This window comes from Panthera onca, chromosome B4 (genome assembly GCF_046562875.1).
Source record: "Panthera onca isolate mPanOnc1 chromosome B4, mPanOnc1 haplotype 2, whole genome shotgun sequence".
In the NCBI taxonomy this organism is placed as follows: domain Eukaryota; kingdom Metazoa; phylum Chordata; class Mammalia; order Carnivora; family Felidae; genus Panthera; species Panthera onca.
Window position 1 is genome coordinate 67,110,192 of NC_138345.1, and position 20,776 is coordinate 67,130,967.

Consider the following 20,776-nt stretch of genomic DNA (forward strand, 5'->3'; position numbering starts at 1 on the left):
GGGAGAGAAAGAGACAGAGCATGAGCGGGGGAGGGATAGAGAGACGGGGGACACAGAATCTGAAGCAGGCTCCAGGCTCCGAGCTGTCAGCATACAGCCTGATAAGGGGTTTGAACTCAGTAACCGCGAGATCATGACCCAAGTGGAAGTCGGATGCTTAACAGACTGAGCCACCCAGATGCCCCAAAAACTTAGCATCTTAATTTGCCATTTAAAATTTTAACCATTTTATTTATTTATTCATTTATTAAAATTTTTTTAGCATTTATTTATTTTGAGGGAGAGGCAGAGTATGAGCGGGGAGGGACAGAGAAGCAGGCTCCAGGCTCCGAGCTGTCAGCACAGAGCCTGATAAGGGGCTCGAACTCACGAACTGTGAGATCATGACCTGAGCCAAAGTCGGACACTTAACCAACTAAGCCATGCAGGTGCTCCAAATCGTAACCATTTTAAATGGTACGGTTTAGTAGTGTTAAGTATATTCATCTTGATGTATGAAGCAATCTCCAAAACCCTTTTCATTTTGCAAAACTGAAAGCCCACACCCATTAAACGACAACACACTATTCACCACTTCCCCCTGCCTGTGCCAATGACCATTCTTCTTTCTGTTGACTACTCTGGGTACCACATATAAGTGGAGCCATATGTATTTTTGTGACTGGCTCATTTCACTTATCTTATGACTTCAAGATTCATCCATGTTGTACTATGTGCCATAATTTCCTTAAGTGAATGATACATCATTGAATGTATAGGCCACATTTTCTTTTTCCATGCATCTGTCACCTGTCACTTGCATTGCTTCCATCTTTGGCTTTTATGAATAATTCTTCCATGAACATAGGCATTCATATATTTCTTTAGGACCTTTCCTTCAATTCATGTTGATGTATATTCATAAATGGAATTGTCAGATGATATATAATTCTCTTTTTTAAAATTTCGTGAAACCACTGCACTGTTTTCCATAGTGGCTGTACCAATTTACATTTCCATCAACAGTGTACCAGTTTCCAATTTCTCCACATCCTCCACAACAATGTTTTTGATAGTGGCCACCCTAATGGGTATAAAATAGTATCTATTATAGTTTTGATTTGCATTGTCTTAATGATTAGTGATGTTGAGCAGTTTTTTATGTGCCTATTGGCCAATTATGTATCTTCTTTAGACAACTAATTAAATAAAAACTTTCTATTGAAATTTAACAACATAGATATTAGAAAAGCATGCCAGCTGACTTAAAGTTTTATTTCCAACTAATTTTTTTAAGTTATTTATTTTGAGAGAGAGAGAGAGAGAGAGAGAGAGAGAGAGTAAGCACAAGCCAGGGAGGGGCAGAGAAATTAGGAGAGAGACAATCTCAAGCAGGCTCAGTGCCATCAGTGCAGAGCCTGATGTGGGACTCGAACTCATGAACCATGAGATCACGACCTGAGCCGAATCTGAGAGTCGGACACTTAACCAACTGAGCTACCCAGGCACCCCTACAGCTTATTATAGTTGATTATATAGGCAAATGGTTTTTGTTATTTTGAGACAATTCTGAGTTCACCAAAATCATCATACTATCTCCATCATGAGTGGTATTACTATTCCAGCTGGTGTCTGTTCAGGAAATAGCTACAGTTAGAGATCGGGATATACGGCTCTGAATTTTCCCAATTCTTGACCCCAAAATATCTATAAACAGTATATCTCGGATGCAAATACAAGACAATGGTAGACTTTGCCCTGAGAATTCTACCCCAAAGCACTGTATAAAAGATATCAACCAACAAAAATATAATGAATGTCATTTACCTATAAATGGAAAATATGTTGCAGGAATTTTTCAAGGTAACTGCCTTTTTCCTAGCACAGATTGAAGCAGCCAATCACAGTGGCTAAGCTAGAAGAGGCCTGTCACTCAACAGAGAGAAGAGTGAGAAAGCCTGTTCTTTTTTTTGAAGGGGAGTGGCAGAGAGTTTGAGATCATTCTAAGAATATTCTACAAACCTAAAAGTTCTCTGTACACACTGTTTAACTATTTGTATTTTTCCCTGCGTATAATCTGTGCCTCGCTTTTCTCTAGTAGTGAGTGCAATCAAGGAATAATGGTCTAAATATATAAATAACACGTAAGAATAAGTTAACATAAAAGAAATAATATACATTTCTATTAAGAACCCGTACAATCTGTTATGTGCAAATAGTGAGAACAAAACTACTCTTTTGAGGCCTCTGATCTCAAGACCTTCTACTGAGGACAGGAGAAATGCCTAATTTTAGTGCTCCTTTATCATTAGTATACATTTCTAATATGTTTTAAAGTTAATTCTGCAAAGTACAGGAAATGACATAGATAAATTTCATGACATATTCATAATTTTAGACAAGCAAACTTTCAGTTTTTGTCTATTGAAAAAAGAATCATAAGGGTTAAAACTGTGAAGTATTACATCCAGAAATATTTAATCAATTAACTCACTAATGAAGCTTGGCTGATGAAAATTATACACTGGGTATTTTTAAAAGAAGCTCTTTTCAAGCTCTGATTTTAAGTAATAATTGCATTTCTTTTACATATTTATTTGTAATTACTATATTTAAAATGTGGTCTGGATTTTGAGTCAAATACTGTATAATTTACTTCTTTTTTGAAGTAATTCCCTAATAAAATGATTAATGACAACAGCATTATGATTAATAATGATACATTATACTTTACAGCTTTGAGGAGCTACAAGTACTTTACAGATTTCATTGCCTTCTTCAGTTCTATGAGGCAGACAGGAAAAGAGCATATTATTCTTTTTATGGGAATTTAGAACATATAAGAAGTTAAAGCCATATCAAAGAATATTTACATATTTTCTGCATGCATAGATATATGTATTAGTTCATAAATGTGGGGAATATTTGTTCTATACAAATATTTCATTTATGTGCCTACCACAATGTAATCTGTCAAAAAGAGAAAGGTTTATAGCTTTCTAGACTGATTACATGCCAATGACTGCCAACTTTTATCATTACATTGCTTAATTTCACTAAACTCCAGGAAAGTACTCAAAGAAAACAGCAGTTCCATGAAAGAATTTAAAGTGATATTTATGTTGACTTCAAAATTCTCTTTTACTTAAGTTTCAGAGTTTGAAAATTACTGGTGCAGTTAAACAATGTGCAGTAGGAGAAATCGCCTTGGAATATGTAGGAACATTTGTCTCAAGAGACAAACTCCTACAGCTTAGGACAGAGTTGGGTCTGGAATCTGGATTTCCTGGAATCTAGGCTTGAGTGCTTTCTACTCTAAGTTTGTGTAACATACAACTGCAGTGTTTCATGCCCTTCTTTCACCAGTATATACTGGAAAGTAATACTGTTATGAAAATCAGTTTAAAAGATTGTTTAAAAGAACTGCAGTCATTGAAGTCACTGATTATAAACATACTCATTCTGTAAGTTTAAAAAATAAGACTTGCCTCAGTTGGTTAAGCGTCTGACTCTGGCTCTGGTCTTGATCTCAGCGGTTTGTGAGTTCGAGCCCCACATTGGGCTCTGTGTTGTCAGTGCAGAGCCTGCTTGGGATTCCCCTCCCCTCCCCTGCCCCCCACCCCCTGTCTCCTTCTCTCTCTACCTCTCAGTCACTCACTCTCTCTCTCTCAAAACAAATACATAAAACTAAAAAAAAGAAAAAGTCTGTTAAAAAATAAAAATAAATACAAGTAAGAATTGTTCCTGGGTGCCTAGAAGGTTCAGTTGGTTGAGCATCCAACTCTTGATTTTGGTTTAGGTCATGATGTCACAGTTCGTGAGATCCAGCCCTGCATATGTTTCTGTGCTGACAGCACAGAGCTTGCTTGGAATTCTCTCTCTCCCTTTCTCTCTGCCCCTCCCTTGCTCATGCTCTCTCTCTTCTCAAAATAAATAAATAAATAAAATAAAAATAAATAAATAAACAACAACAACAAAAATAAGACCTATTCCTTTGCTGGGTAAAATCTTATTATTTTAGTGTACTCCCAATAGTTTATTTTTGCTTGTATCCCTTGCCTGAGGAGACATAGCCATAAGTAGTGCTAAGGCTCATATCAGATTACTGCCTATGTTTTCTTCTAGGAATTTTATGATTTTAGGTCTCACATTTAGGAGATGTCTAATCCACTATAAGTTTATTTTTGTGTATGGTGTATGAAAGCGATCCAGTTTCATTCTTTTGCATACAGCTTTCAAGCTTTCCCAACACTATTTGTTGAAGAGACTCTATCCCCATTGTATATTCCTGCCTCCTTTGTCATAGATTAATTGACCGGAAAAACGTGGATTTATTTCCGGACTTTCTGTTCTGTTCCAATGATCTATCTGTGTATTTTTGTGCCAGGACCAGCTTTGTCGAAATCTGGGATTGTGATACCTCCAGCTATGTTCTTTTTTCTAAAGATTTCTTTGACTATTTGAAGTCTTTTTTTATTCCATACAAATTTTAGGATTATTTCTTCCGGTTCTGTGAAAAATGCAATTGGTATTTTGATAGGGATTGCAATGAATCTACAGATTGCTTTCGGTAGTATAGACATTTTAATGATATTAATTCTTTCAATCCATGAGCATGGTATAACTTTCTATTTTGTCTATGTCATCTTTGATTTCTTTCACCATTGTCTCTCAGTTTTCGGAGTACGGGTCTTTCATCTGCTTGGTAAAATTTATTTTGAGGCTTTTGTTCTTTGGGGGCAACTGAATATAGAATTGTTTTCTTCTTTTTCTGCTGCTTTGTTATTAGGGTATAAAAATGCATATCAATTTTACATCCTACAACTTTACTGAATTCATTTTTCAGTTTTAATAGTTACTTGGTGGAATCTTTATAGTATCATATCATCTGCAAATAGTGGCAGTTTTCTTCCTTACCAAGTTGGATGCCTTTTCTTTTTCTCGTCTGATTACTTTAATTTGGATTTCTAGTACTGTGTTGAGTAAAAGCGGTGAACTGGACATTTTTGTCTTGTTCCTGAATTTAGAGGAGAAGCTTTCAGTTTTCCACCACTGAGTATGATGTCAGCTCTGGGTTTTTCATATATGGACTTTATTAGTTTGAGGTATGCTCCTTCTAAACCCACTTTGTGTAAAGTTTTTTTTTATCATGAACAAACATATTTTGTCAAATGCTTTTTCCGCATCTACTGAAATAATCATATGGTTTTTGTCCTTCCTCTTTTTAATGTGATATATCACAATGAATGGTTTATGAGTATTAAACCACACTTGCATCCCTGAGATAAAAGCTTTTGCATAGCAAAGGAAACCACCGACAAAACAAAAAGCCAACCTAGTGAATGGGAGCAGATATCTACAAGTGATATATATCTGATAAAGGGGTTAACATCCAAGATATATAAAGAATTTATAAAACTCAATACTCAAAAACCAATCTGATGTAAAAAAAAATGGGCACAATATCAAAACAGACATTTTTCCAGAGAAGACATACAGATGACCAAGAGACACATGAAAAGATGCTCAACGTCAATAATCATCAGGAGAATGAAATCAAAACACAATGAGATAGCACCTCACACCTGTCAGATTGGCTAGAATCAAAAAGACAAGATCTAACAAGTGTTCACAAAGATGTGGAGAAAAGGGAACCTTCGTGCACTGTTGGTGGGAATGCAAATTGGCGCGGCCCACTATGAAAAACATGGAGTTTCCTCAAAAAATTAAAAATAGAACTACCATGTGATCCAGTTATTCCTCTATGAGGTATTTACCCGGAGAAAATAAAAACACAAATTTCAAAAGATATATGCGCCCCTATGTTTACTGCAGCACTATTTACAATAGTTTAGATATGAAAGCAACCCAAGTGTCCAACAACAGGTTAATGGATGAAGATGTGGCATATATACACAATGGCATATTACTCAAATATTAAAAAAAAATGAGATCTTGCATCTGTGACAACAAGAGTGGCCCTCGTGGGAATCAGACTAGGTGAAGTAAGTCAGATGAAGAAACACAAATACCATTTGATTTCATTTATATGTAGAATCTAAAAACCAAACAAATGAAAAAAACTAACAAAAATACAGACTCTTAAATACAGAGAACAAACTGGTGGTTGCCTGAGGGGAGTTTGGTTGGAGGGGATGAGTGAAATGTGAAAGGGATTAAAAGGTATAAACTTCCAGTTATAAAATAAATAAGTCACAAAGATGAAATGTATAGCATAGGGAATATAGTAATAAAAAGGTTTCATTCTGAAAGCTTATTTCATGTTCTTATGGTATATAATAAATGACATACCTGCCCCATGCTGCCTCATTTGTAGATGCTTTATTAACTGGAACACAGGAAGAGTCAATGACAGTTGATCTGTTCATCTTGTAGCAAAAACCACAGTCTGGATCCAACATACATTCATTACAGTAACTGTAAAATAAAATGAAAAAGCTTGAAATACTGTGAGAATTACCAAAATGTGACAAATAGCATGTTAGAGACAATTGGTATTCTTCTACATTTTTGACTGTACTTTGCAGGAAGCTTGGGGCCACGTGACTCGTCTTAGCCACGGCAAAGTGACGTGTGCTGAGGCTCGTGAGAGCTGGCAAGTCTCCTCCATCTGTCCCTCCCCTGGCTGCAGCAACTTTGGAAGCCACTTAGAGGTGGAGGAAGCTTGGATCTGAGACACTGGGTGTAAAAGAACTCCAACTGTCCCTCAGGAAATAAACTTTTGCTTTTCTAAGCCACTGAAATTTGTTGCCAAAGCATCATGGACTGGCCCAATTTGACCCAGCTGATTGGTTCCAAAATGTACCAAAGCATTTATTTCTCGTCTCTATTATGTACCATATCTTTTAAAAATGGAAAATATATTTCCCAATATATATACTGAAATAGAAAATAAAAAGAGTGAAAACAATATAAAGGAAAAAGTTAAAAAAACACCACACCAATAATGGTCCCTTGTTAATGTCTTGGTAGATGTCTGTACTTTTAACAAACCTACACTGAATATCAAGTGTGTGTTATGCTTAACTTAAAATAAGCTGGTATAGGAATAAAAGGCTAACTTTTCTCTAAGTTAATTACATCTACTGGTTGCATCACTGAGCCATAATCAATTAATCACTGCTCACCTAACAGCAGTATCCTAACTGCAGAAAATCCTAAAGAGGCAAAATCCTTTAGAGGGGAAGATTTTCCAACCCAAGTCTGCAAAGTACTTGTAAATGTGTTTTCTTGCTGTCAAACTCGTTTGCCAGACAATTCTGGAGTATGTCCTGCGTGGCAGGCACACACAGGCACTGGAGACACTCAGATGAATAAAACAAAGTCCCCGCTCCTTGGTAAATAAAAGGCAAGGACAGGAACAGATAGACAAATAAATAATGGCAGTGTAATAGAAATTAGCGTGAATGACTCTAAGGACTGAATCCTGTTCATTTGTCTGTTAAGCACTGGAGATAATGTGAGAGGAGATATTTGAGGTAGATCATAAAAGAAATTTACTAGGCAAAGAAGTAGAGAGAAGAGCATTTAAGAGGACTGCTTATTTTACAATTAAAGATCAGTCAGTACAGACTTTTTTTACCGTGTATGAGTAATTATACTACTGGGTGCCAGGTAAGAACTACAGCAAGTTATTCAGAAAAGATGTGAATTCTCAAAATCAAAATACTTCTTTGACTAATTAAGCTAAATGGAAAAACAACAGCATTGTTTAAAAACAAGATTATCATTTCAGCCTCCTTCTGTAAACTTTTCAGTTTGCAAACAGCCATCCCTAATTTTAAATGAGATTTCAGACTCCTTCAGGCATAGCTTGGAAGTACTGAAGATTTGGTTCTAGGATACTGATGAAAAAGTTTGAAATATCTTGAGAATTACCAAAATGTAACAAATACAAAGGGAGCAAATGCTGCTGGAAAAATAGTGCCGACAGACCTGCTTAATGTGGGGTTGCCACAAAACTTCAATTTGTAAAAAACACAATATTCTGTGAAATTCAATAAAGCAAAAACTCATGAAAGTAAGCTATGCCAGTACTAAAAGCAAGGAAAAAAAAGGGCTTTCAAAGCCCACTGAAAGGTCAACATAACTTTAGGAAGGTGATACAGCACTATAAATATAAAAGTGTCCACACTTGTGATAGACTAAACAGAACAACAGGTAGCATTCGAAGTACTCTGGGCTTCTGGCCTTCATAGCTAGAAGGCTGATTACGAAAGGATGGTAATTCCTACTAGTATTTGGTTGGTTGATTCCACCCAGGTAAAGTAGAATCTAACAACCCTGATTGTTCCAATGGCTTTAAATGATAGTTATTTGGGAAAGGTCAACTCATCCAATTGTAGAGAAATGACTCTACTTTATTTCTTTAAACATAATTCCTGTAACAGGCCAAAGAAAGTAATGATAAAGGTTAACAGTTACCAAAAACCTACTACATGTGCATGTCAGACATACAAGATGTTCATTCATGACACTTTACCTCCTCCATCTGACTCTCCATTCAAGCTTCTGACCCTGACCACAACCTACTGTTCTTCCAGCTTGCTGATAAATGATTCTCGCTCTGCCATGGTGATTCATTCAGTGCAAGTATTTTCCACTTATGTGCCAGCCACTATTCTGAGGGCTGAGGCACATTAGTAAACAAAACAGATTCCCTACCCTTGAGGAGCTGGTTTGCCTATGTGATCTCCAGTTAATTGACCCCTCTACTTGCTCCCTATTCATTAGCTTTTTACTTTTAGGTCCATCCTTCTCTAGCTTATTGACCATCCTAATTTTCCCTGCCCATTTATCTTTCCATCTCGCCTGACTAAGCAACATCCTAAATTTCCCTGCCCATATCTTTCTATCTCCGCTGACAAGAAAAAATCCTGGCCATATATGAGTGCGAACATTTGCCTTTTCTGTGCCTTCCCCAGTATACTCAAGTGCAGCTGAGAGCATCACACAACAGGGTAGATCAGTAGTTCCTCTCTAATACACTGCTGCCAGCCTCAAAAGGATCCTCAATGGCCTGACATTCTTAATAATTCCCTCTAGTCAATTCCATCCATACAAGGACTTTTTCAACCATACGACACAAGGAGTATTCTTCAAATCTCCAAAGCTCTATGCCTTTTTGTCACTTCATATACAGCTTCACAAAGAAAACAGATGAAAATGGTAAAGATGGGAACTTTATACACTTACAGCAAACACAGAAACTATCCTACTTTCCCTCTGCTGCCATTACAGAGAAATTGTTTTTCCCCTCTATCTGGGCTTTATTTCTATTCCATCTCCTTAGCCCATTTCAGACCCTTTTGATTACTGTTCCTTTTTCTTACACGTCTACTGTCTTAAGATGGAAGCTTAGCTTTTTGATTTGACAGCTTTCTTCTTTCTTAATGTAGGAAGTTATAGCTATGAATTTCATTCTGAACACTGCATCCCATATTTGGTATGTTTGGTCTTCATTTTCGTTCATTTCAAAGAATTTTCTAATGTCCCTTGTGACTTCTTTGACCCACCAGATTAAGAAGTATTATTTAATTTTCACATCTTGGTGAATTCCCCAAATTTCTTTCTGTTAGTGATTTCTAATTTCTTTTAAAATTGTTTTAATGTTTATTTTTGAGACAGACTGTAGGTAGGGAAGGGGTAGAGAGAGAGGGAGACACAAAATCTGAGGCCGGCTCCAGGCTCTGGGCTGTTAGCACAGAACCTGACATGCGGCTCAAACCCACGAACTGTGAGATCATGACCTGAGCCAAAGTTGCATGCTCAACTGACTGAGCCACTCATGCACCCCTCCAATTTCACTCCAATGCTAATGGAAAATATACTCAGTATGATTTCATATTTTTAAAATTTATTGAGGCTTGTTTTCTGGCCTGGCATGTGATCTATCCTGGAGAACGTTCCTTGTGCACTTAAGGAGTGTATATTCTGTTGGTAGTGGAGTTTTCTCTAAATGTCTGTTCGATCTGGATGGTTTGTAGTCAATAAGCTAATCTTGAAGCACCTTAGCCCCCTGTTTTCTAACAGTATGCACTTCTACTTAACTCTGCCCACATACTGGAAATTGTCATAATCTAGAGGTCAGCAAACTACAGTCCTTGAGACAAATGAGACCACTACCACCACCTGTTTTTGCAAATAAAGTTTTACTAGAACACAGCCATGCCCATTTGTTTGCTTACTGTCTATGATGGCTCTCAAGCTTCAACAGCAGAGCCAAGAATCCATGTGGCCTGCAAAGCCACAAAACACCAACTCTCCTCTGACCCCAAACCTATCCCCCCCACACCCCCCACATCTCTTAGAAGATGGCCTTGCCTGGCTTGAAGTGAAAACTGAAGGGATGAGACAGGAACATTCTCAGCTTTAAATCCAGACATAACAAAGATCTCGACAGCCAGGTCTATCTTCACCTCTTTTCTTCCAGGCTCTGCAAAAGGTCATCCCTCCACCAGGGCTTTTCATCTCGATCTCTTCACCAGCATGAACACCCTGTTCCATTGGTTATTTTCTTCTCTTTCTACTTTCCAACCTCTTCTAGAATACACCACAGTTAATGTGCAGCCCTTCCCTTGTTGAGAAAAACTCGAGAAGCTGTCCTCTCTACTCTCCATACTTGTCCTCCATACTGGTTCATGTGGGTCAATCAGGGAAAAGAGGCCAAATATTAAACAGTATTCCATTTCCTTGCCACGACAGACAGTCATCTGGACTTAGAGACACTCAGGCTTCCAGAAGCAAGATAAAATTCCCTACCACTCCCTCATTCTTGACCTGCATTTTTTTCATCATATAGGCTATTTTATGGCAAAAAATTCTCCCAAATGTAACAATATTTCTATCTTTAACATGACATTTAGAAGGTGACACGAAACTTTAAATACCCTGAGGAATCTGCTAATTGACCTTTTAGAGAGCATGTATCATAACTGTGGCTCTAACAAATGGCATGAAAAGAGAATAACATCTATTTTTTAATTCACAATTTATTCTGTAAGGCTTTCTTGAACATGACCTGATGAATTTACGTCATGTTTTATACATATAAAAGCTGAGAACTTAAATATATTGGTGCTAGATCCATGCTCCTAAGAATACTCTAAACACAGATGAAAACATTTTTGTGTGAAAAGCAAACTGGCAAATTAGGCCCCACTTATCTTCTTTCACACTGTGGACTGGAGTGAGTCCTAAATTCTGGACTTCAAGTTTTCCATCTCAAGAGCATATGATCTCTAAGAAACTACCCAGCTGCAAGATTCTACATGAAAGAAAATGAAATACATATATGCTAACTCTTAATTCACACAAACTTTAACAGTTTAAAAAGATCACAATGCTGTGACATCTAACAGATATTTACTCTTGCATGCTGATTTCAAGGACAAGAATTATAAGTGTGCCCTACTTCAAGATGCTCTAGGGGCGCCTGGGTGGCTTGGTCGGTTAAGCGGCTGACTTCGGCTCAGGTCATCATCTGGCGGTCCTTGAGTTCGAGCCCCGCGTCAGGCTCTGTGCTGACTACTCAGAGCCTGGGGCCTGTTTCAGATTCTGTGTCTCCCTCTCTCTCTGCCCCTCCCCTGTTCATGCTCTGTCTGTCTCTATCTCAAAAATAAATAAACGTTAAAAAAAAATTAAAAAAAAAAGATGCTCTAGATTTACAAGAGAAATGAACTAAGAAGGTATTTGCAAAAGGACTGTGCTTTATAAAAGGAATTGCCAAATGAATTAAACAAAATGGGGATTCCTCCCTACTGATACACACTATTTTACAAATCAATATGTAGTACAGTTGATGAAGAGATGGCCCACTTCCGTGCACTGTGCACATCTCCATCATAGAACTCCAATGTTCTTTACCGACTGGTTTACAAATAGACTGTGAAGACTGTATCCCAAGGGAAAAAAGACCATGTTATTATCAACTCTTATCTGCTACACCCCATTGTAGGCTGGTTCCTCAATACATGTATATTGAATAAATCAGCATGACAACTCTATAAATCAAGGCATTACTGTAGGTTCATTAGCCTGTTCTGGCCATTTATGGAGAATAATTTGGGGAGGGGTGGGTGGAGTGAAGTGAATATCTGAGTCATGATGAGAATGAAATAAAAAGAAGGTAAACCTAATTGCTAGAGGATACCTTAAGCTGAGCTCGGCTTTTAAACTGCCAGAGGCTAAAGCTGACATTTGCAAACATTCAGGCCACAACCCAAATGAAATTGGTTAGTAAATTTGATAACTCACTTTCAGAAACACCAGCTAGAAGGGCTAATTTCCTTGAAGCCTAAAGAGCCACAGTAAGAGAGGGCCCTCTTTTATTTTATTTTTATTATTTTTTTAATATGAAATTTATTGTCAAATTGGTTTCCATACAACACCCAGTGCTCATCCCAACAGGTGCCGAGAGGGCCCTCTTTTAAATCACATCCTGCAAAATTTCTTAATAGGACATTATGATATTTGGAGACAATGTGTGGTAAATAAACGTGCCTAGAATTCATGCTATTGTTCTTGGCTGTGGATACTTTCACCTGGGGAAGTTATACGATGGCCAATGATGTTCTTCTTCTAGAAACTGCTAGGGGAACTGAATGCAGAGCATATTAGACATTCCAACAACACATGGGAAAATATATAATCTAGATAATAATTACAATTGGAACCAAACAGTTCATTACTTGATAGTTGAAGAGAAGAAAGATTTATGCTTGCAATCTCTGACATTTTTAGAAAGGGAGAAAAATAAGTGTTCACTTATTTAGAACAAAACTTGTTCTGAAACTTTAAAATGTTTCCAATTAAAGTAAAAAAAAAAAGAGCAGGATAAAAGCTTAGTGTCTAAAGGAGAGAAAGGATGGCCTATTTTCATTTAATCAAGTGTTTACATGTTTCATATGGCGCCAGGGTCTCAACCAAAGGTGCCCTTTCCTCTCTCCTCAGCAAATCTTTAAAAAATTGATTTGGGTTAATTCAGAACATTTTTAGTTTCTACTCTGTGAAGTCAAGTGTGAACTCAGCCCTCTAGAGAATGGTCCATTTGTTTTTAAGTATGTGTCATTAAGCCCAATGAGATGGAGCATTAAGAACAGTGTTTGGTCTTAAAATGCCTCTCGCTGGCGTGGCCTAACTTTCAGACAATCGGCGATGGCAACTGCAGCTGTTACGGTAATCTGCTGGTACAGGCCCACTTCCACTCTCTGTGGGAAACTGTGTTCATTCGCTTGTTCCTCGTGCATGAATTTAACACCCTACTTTGTGCACTAATGCCACTATGTGCCCCATGACAACTACTCTAGACTTTCCCTACCATCCCCTTCTCACTGTTTACTGCCCTGCTGCTTTCAGCAGGTAACTTGGAACCAAATTGACCAGAGACTACCCTAACTGGGAGGTGAGGGGACAACAACCTGCCTTGCTTGTAGCCCTCTGCACGACTGGGTTTTCCCATGAACACTACAAAGAGAACTCTAGGACACCTGCCTTCTTTCTTGGCCACAGTGTGGATGTCAGGTGACCCCTCTGTCTTATTTGGACTGTGTAAGTAGGGAACTTGTGTGAATGTGAAAAAAAAAAAAGTGCTGGAGGACTTAAGTAAATGGTTGTAAATGAATTTAAAAAAGCTGGGGACCTACTGGCACTGACTTCATGAGGCAAGTCATGCCTCACCACTCCACTAAAGCTGCTCTCAGAGAGACTGCCAGTGGTCGTCTTGTTGTTAATTCTGGGTGCTTTTCTAGTATTAATTTATTGTTCTGTGGTAAAATTTACCAAAAATGTTTCCCTTTTTCCTGGCATTTCCTTATCCCTTGACACTACTCCCTTTATGTTTCCTCCTTTTCCCAGACTGGTGGTCCTTAGTCTTTTCTTTCTCCTCTTGGTCCTTTCTCCTTTGTTTCTGTTCTTGGCAATGGTCCTTCATCACTCCACACTTTTTCGGGGAAGCATCACCCTATGTGACCTTTACTATCGCTGATATGCAAAGACTCTGTGACCTGTTTCTCCAGTTTGTAGCCAGACCCATACTTCCAAATGCCCAATTTTCTGCATGCTTCATAAGTACATCAAACTGAACACACCTAGAGTTTAATCTCTGGGTTTCCTGTCAAACCTAGTGTTCTTTTGTGTCTCACAATTAAAAACCTGAGTGTGATCCAGAACACCCACATTTAAGTAGCCACAAGTCCCTCAAGTCTGTCCTCCAAGTGTGTGCAGTTCCTACACCCTCCATCCTTACCACCTCTCATCTGAACTCTTCTGACAGTCTTCTAACACATCCTCCTGCCCCCAGCCAAGTTCCACTCCATCTTCTCTACTGTCTGAAATCTCACCTAATCAGATCTCTCCCCTATTTAAATGCTGCAATAGCTTCCCACCGTCTGTACAATGAAGATCAAACTCCTTACTGTGGCACGTTCTACCCCTTCTGATCATGGCAACCTTTTCTTGCTATTTCTCCCCACGTGCCATGGGCCAGTCCACAAGAAATGCAGGGTCAGAGTAGGACATGCTCTTATGCTTTTCCCATATTATTGTCTCTGTCTAGACTGTTACTTTCCACCTTCATTTTCCTACACACAGGCATCAAGATTCACATTCGGCATCATCTCCTCTGTAAATCTTCTTGACTGTAGCAAAATCAGATCACTATGCTGTCAGAAGATAACAAAAGCCTACTATCGTTACTTCCCATCTCATTATATGTCTAAGGGTTTATAATGTGTTTTCCTCCCTCTACTGCACTGTGACCTACTCAAGGTAGAGATTTTTTTCTGGTACATCTTTTATTCCTAAGTGATTTCCATGTTACCTGATACATAAGGGTTCAAGAAATACTTGCTGAATAAGTAAAGTGAAGAATGAGTGTCACTTATATTGACAGCAGATTTAGTAGTTCTCTCTGTAGCTCTATTAGAGAAGTTATACCTTATTCCCCATATCTTGAGCCACAAGGTCACAGGATTGAGCCTTGCATCAAGCTATGAATTGTTCCTTAGAATTCATGGCTTTATGATCAAATCCATACACAAATGGACTTTGGAACACAGTCATATTTCCAAATGTCTGGAACACAGTCTGATTTCTTATCTCTTCCCTTAGAAACTGAGCCTAAGAATATAATAGATTCCTGAGCTAGATGTAAAAAAATGATTCACAGCAGTAAGGCCTGCAGATTAAAAGCAGTCACAGGCTCTGGTTCTTCGATATACTATTAAATAGGGCAAATTCAGCCTATTTGTCAGAGTGGGTTTCATCCCTCGCTTCTTTCCTTCCTTTTTAACATTTACTGGTACTTCAGGCCCTACTTTCATGTGACTGTCTAATATTTTATGAATTTTTGGACTGGATTTCCCATCTTATCGCAGAAAAGTGCACAATAAACTCTCTAAAGGGGTGGTAAAAAGAAGAGAGCTCTATTTGCCAAGACTGTCACCTTCAATAGGGCTAAGTATTTTCCTATTCTACTATAGGAACCTTTGGTCAACATAGTTGAAAACACAAATCTCAACTGTAGCTTTGCGAATATAAAATGACATGTATATGCATGTTTGTAAATGTACATGTATTAGATAAATGTGTGTAGTATATGAAAAACCATACAAAGACATTTATATACAACTTTTTCAGTAAATACATTGAGAGTAAAAACACAGTTTTTTTATGTTTATTTTTTTTTTTTTGAGAGAGAGAGAGAGCAAGTGGGGGAGGGGCAGAGAGAAAGGGAGACACAGAATCTGAAGCAGGCTCCAGGCCCTAACCTCTCAGCACAGAGCCTGATGTGGGGCTTGAACCGCTAACTGCGAGATCATGACTTGAGCCGAAGTTGGACCCTCAACCAACTGAGCCACCCCGGTGCCCCCACAGTTTTATTTTGTATTTTATTTATCATCACCGCCATTTGAAAACTCTTTTTATATAAGCCTTATTTTATGTCTTTGTGATCATATTTGTATAAGCACTGATGGGTCCCTAAAAAGTTGTGTCATACACACTCCTACTGCAATATACATTTCACTAGTCACACTTACCTGATGGGAGCTGCTGATTTCTGCATTGTGCTCCTAACACTACCTGTTTTACTTATTAAGAACTTGCTGATATTTCAAGGCATATGGTGGGTAGAGGGCTCCTCGTTAACCTTGCAATTTGGATCATAGTGACAACTACAAGAGCACTAAACTGAGGGATACTTTCTTTTATTTTATTTATTTATTTATTTTTTAATTTTTAAATTTTTTTAACGTTTATTTATTTTTGAGACAGAGAGAGACAGAGCATGAACGGGGGAGGGTCAGAGAGAGGGAGACACAGAATCTGAAACAGGCTCCAGGCTCCGAGCTGTCAGCACAGAGCCCGACGCGGGGCTCGAACTCACTGACCGCGAGATCATGACCTGAGCTGAAGTCGGCCGCTCAACCGACTGAGCCACCCAGGAGCCCCAGGGATAATTTCTTTTTTTTTTTTTTTTTTTTAATATTTATTTATTTCTGAGACAGAGACAGAGCATGAGCAGGGGAGGGACAGAGAGAGAGGGAGACACAGAACCAGAAGAAGGCTCCAGACCCTGAGCTGTCAGCACAGAGCCCAACGCGGGGCTCGAACTCACAAACCATGAGATCATGACCTGAGCCGAAGTCGGTCACTCAACCGACTGAGCCACCCAGGCGCCCCTGGATAATTTCTTTTAATTAGCATTGTACTATTTCTATTTGTTATTAAAACATTTTTTTAGACAGAGAGCACATGATTCGGGGATAGGGAAAGAGGGAGAGAAAGAAGGAGGGAGGGAAGGGGTGGTAAAAGGGGAAAGGGAGGGAAGGGGGAGGGAAAGGAGAGAGGGAGGGGTGAGGGGGAGAGAGAGAAAGAGAGAGAGAGAGAGAGAGAGAGAGAGAGAAAGAGAGAGAGAAAGAGAAAGAGAGAGAGAGAGAGAGAGAGAGAGAGAGAGAGAAATCTCAAGCAAGCCCTTTGTTCAGCACAGAGCCTGATGTAGGCTAAATCCCATGACCTTGGGCTCATGACCTGAGCCCAAGTCAGGAATTGGATGCTCAACAGACTGAGCCACCCAGGTGCCCAGCATTGTACTATTTTTAAATATAATAGTAAAATTCTTAATTCTGAGCACCTCAAAAATACCTTTCCAGCCATAGAAACCATGGTCATACATATTCTCTCTTCTGAAACTTTTTAGAATTAGAAAATGAAAATTTATTTAAAAAAAAATTTTTAACGTTTATTTATTTTTGAGACAGAGAGACAGAGCATGAACGGGGGAGGGTCAGAGAGAGGGAGACACAGAATCTGAAGCAGGCTCCAGGCTCTGAGCTGTCAGCACAGAGCCCGACGTGGGGCTTGAACTCACAAACCACGAGATCATGACCTGAGCCGAAGTCAACCGCTCAACCGACTGAGCCACCCAGGCGCCCCAGAAAAATGAAAATTTAAAAGCAAGTAAAGGCATCCCTTTTGGAAGATATAACATTCCTTGATTTCTCTTTCTGCTATTTCATTATTGGTGTATAGAAATGCAACAGATTTCTGTACATTGATTTTATATCCTGTACTCAAACAATCTACACATTTATTTATTTTAAATGTTTATTTATTTTTGAGAGAGAGAGAGAGAGAGAGAGAGAGAGACAGAATTCGAGTGGTTAGGGGCAGAGATAGAGGGAGACACAGAATCTGAAGCAGGCTCCAGGCTCTGAGCTGTAAGCACAGAGCCCATGTGAGATCATGACCTGAGCTTAAGTCGGACGCTTAACTGACTGAGCCACCCAAGTGCCCCACAATATACACATTTAATGCAATCCCTATCAAAATACCACCAGCATTTCACAGAGCTAGAACAATTTTAAAATTTGTATGGAACCCCAAAAAACCCTGAATAACCAAAGTAATCTTTAAAAAGAAAAGCAAAGCTGGAGGCATCACAATCCTGGACGTCAAGCTATATTACAAAGCTGTAGTCATCAAGACAGTATGCTACTAACACAAAAAATAGACATGTAGATCAACATAACAGGGGAAACACAGAAATGGACCCACAACACTATGGTCAACTAATCTTTGACAATGCAAGAAAGAATATCCAATGGAAAAAAGTCTCTTCAACAAAAGTGTTGGGAAGACTGGATAGCAATGTGCAGAAGAATGAAACTGGACCCTTTCTTACACCATACACACAAATAAGTACAAAATGGATAAAAGACCTAAACTGAGACAGGAAACCATAAAAATCCTGGAACAGAACACAGGCAGCAACCTCTTTAACACTGGCTATAGCAACTTCTTACCAGACATGTTTCTGCAGGCAAGGGAAATAAAAGTAAAAATGAACTACTGGGAGGTCATTAAGATAAAAGCTTCTGCACAGTGAAGGAACAGTCAACAAAACTAAAAGGCAACCTTCAGAATGGGAAGAGATATCTGCAAATGACGTATGTGATAAAGGATTAGCATCCAAAAGCTAGAAAGAACATATCAAACTTATCACCCAAAAAACAAATAATCCAGTGAAGAAATGGGCACAAGACAGAAATAGGCATTTTTCTAAAGAAATTCAGATGGCTAACAGACACATGAAAAGATGTTCAACATCATTCATCATCAGGGAAATATAAATCAAAACTACAATGAGATATCACCTCACACCTGTCAGAATGGATAAAATTAACAACAGAAGAAACAACAGATGTTGGTGAGGATGAGGAGAAAGGGGAACCCTCTTACACTGTTGGTAGGAATGCAAACTGGTGCAGCTGCTCTGGACAACAGTATGGAGGTCCCTCAAAAAGTTAAAAACTACCCTATGACCCAGCAATTGTACAACTAGGTATTTATCCAATGAATATAAAACTACTGATTCAAAAGGTCACATGCACCCTGATGTTTATAACTGCATTATCAACAGCAGACAAATTATGGAAAGAGCCCAAATGTCTACCAACTGATGAATGGATAAAGAAGATGTGGTGTGTGTGTGTGCGTGTCTGTGTGTACATGTACATGTATGTACATATATGTACTAACACATATATGTATATACATGCACACACACACACAATGGAATATTACTCAGCCATCACAAAGAATGAAATCTTACCATTTGCAACAACATGGAGCTAGGGTGTATTATGTTAAATGCAATGAGTCAGAGGATTCTGACCATAGGATTTCACTCAAATGAGGAACTTAATACAACAGATGAACATAGGGGAAAGAAAAAAAAAGGAGGAGGTAAACTATAAAAAACGCTCTTAACTATAGAGAACTAAGGATTGCTGGAGGGGAGTGGGTGGGGGGATGGGCTAAATGGGTGATGAGTATTAAGGGGGGTACTTGACATGAAGAGCACTGGGTGTTATATGTAAGTGATAAGTCATTAATTCTACTCCTGAACCAAATATTATACTATATGTTAACTAACTAGAATTTAAATAAAAACTTGAAACATAAAAAAAAGACAATTTGTAACATACAAAAACTATTGAATTGTACAATTTAAATGAGTTAATTGTATGGTATGTAAATTACATCTCAATAAAGTTGGTTTAAAAAAAACTTAAAAGGGGCGTCTGGGTACTCAGTTGGTTGAGTGCCTGACTTCAGCTCAGGTCATGATCTTGTGGTCTGTGGGTTCAAGCCCCATGTTGGGCTCTGTGCTGACAGTTAGCGCCTGGAGCCTCCTTTGGATTCTGTGTCTCCTTCTCTCTCTGCCCCCACCCCTCCACTCTCGGTCTCTCTCTCAAAAATAAACATTAAGAAAAATTTAAAAAAACTTAAAAAATAGAAGAAATAACATTCTTTTGTTTAACATATAAAATATACATTAAGTACTCAAAAAAGCAAGGTATCTGTTACTGAGAGATTTTATATTCAGTATCCATGAAGACCAAACACTTGTATAAACACATTTGGATTCTGTCATGTACCCAGTTTTCGGTGGTGTTTCAAGTGCACTACGGTTCCCCCTTGTCTGTGGTTTCACATGCTGCGGTTTCAATTACCTGCCATCAATCATGGCCTGGAAACAGATGATCCTCCTTCTGATGTATGGTCAGAAGCTCAACAGTAGCCTAATGCTGTATCACAATGCCAATGGCATTCACCTCATGCTGTCTCATCACACAGGCATTTCATGTTATATCATCACAAGAAGGGGAAGTATGGTGCAATAAGGTATTTTGAGAGAAACACCACATTCATGTAACTTTTATTACAATGTACTGTTATAACTGTTCTGTTTTATTATCAGTAATTGTTCATCTCTTACTGTGCTGTCTATATAAGAAAATAGACATAGTACACATAGAATACAGTACTATCTGCAGTTTCAGCCACCCTCTGTGGGTCTTGGAACACATCCACAGTGGAAAGGGGGAGACTAGTGAACCGAGATAGGCATGGGAGGTATAAACTCAGTTCTGGGTGTGAGTCTGATGGATTTTGGAAATTACATTCTTTCTTCATTTGACAGGTTAAAATGAAGGAAAACTTTACTTATTTTCTTATGTAGTTAATTTTTCCTTGAAATATTATGGGGAGACTTCATCAAAATAAGCTTTAGAGGGGCGCCTGGGTGGCTCAGTCGGTTAAGCAGCTGACTTCGGCTCAGGTCATGATCTCGCAGTCTGTGAGTTCGAGCCCCGCGTCGGGCTCTGTGCTGATAGCTCAGAGCCTGGAGCCTGTTTCAGATTCTGTGTCTCCCTCTCTCTGACCCTCCCCCGTTCATGCTCTGTCTCTCTCTGTCTCAAAAATAAATAAACAT

At 38.6% G+C, this 20,776-nt stretch overlaps 1 protein-coding gene across 1 annotated transcript in view; it reads right to left on the reverse strand.

The window, feature by feature from the left end:
* SLC2A13 (solute carrier family 2 member 13) overlaps window positions 1–20,776 on the reverse strand; it is a 381,521-nt gene that overhangs the window by 83,353 nt on the left and 277,392 nt on the right. The window contains exon 7 of the mRNA XM_078449949.2: window positions 6,292–6,417. Within this exon, the coding sequence (XP_078306075.2) occupies window positions 6,292–6,417 (126 nt within the window). The remainder of the gene's footprint in view (window positions 1–6,291; window positions 6,418–20,776) is intronic.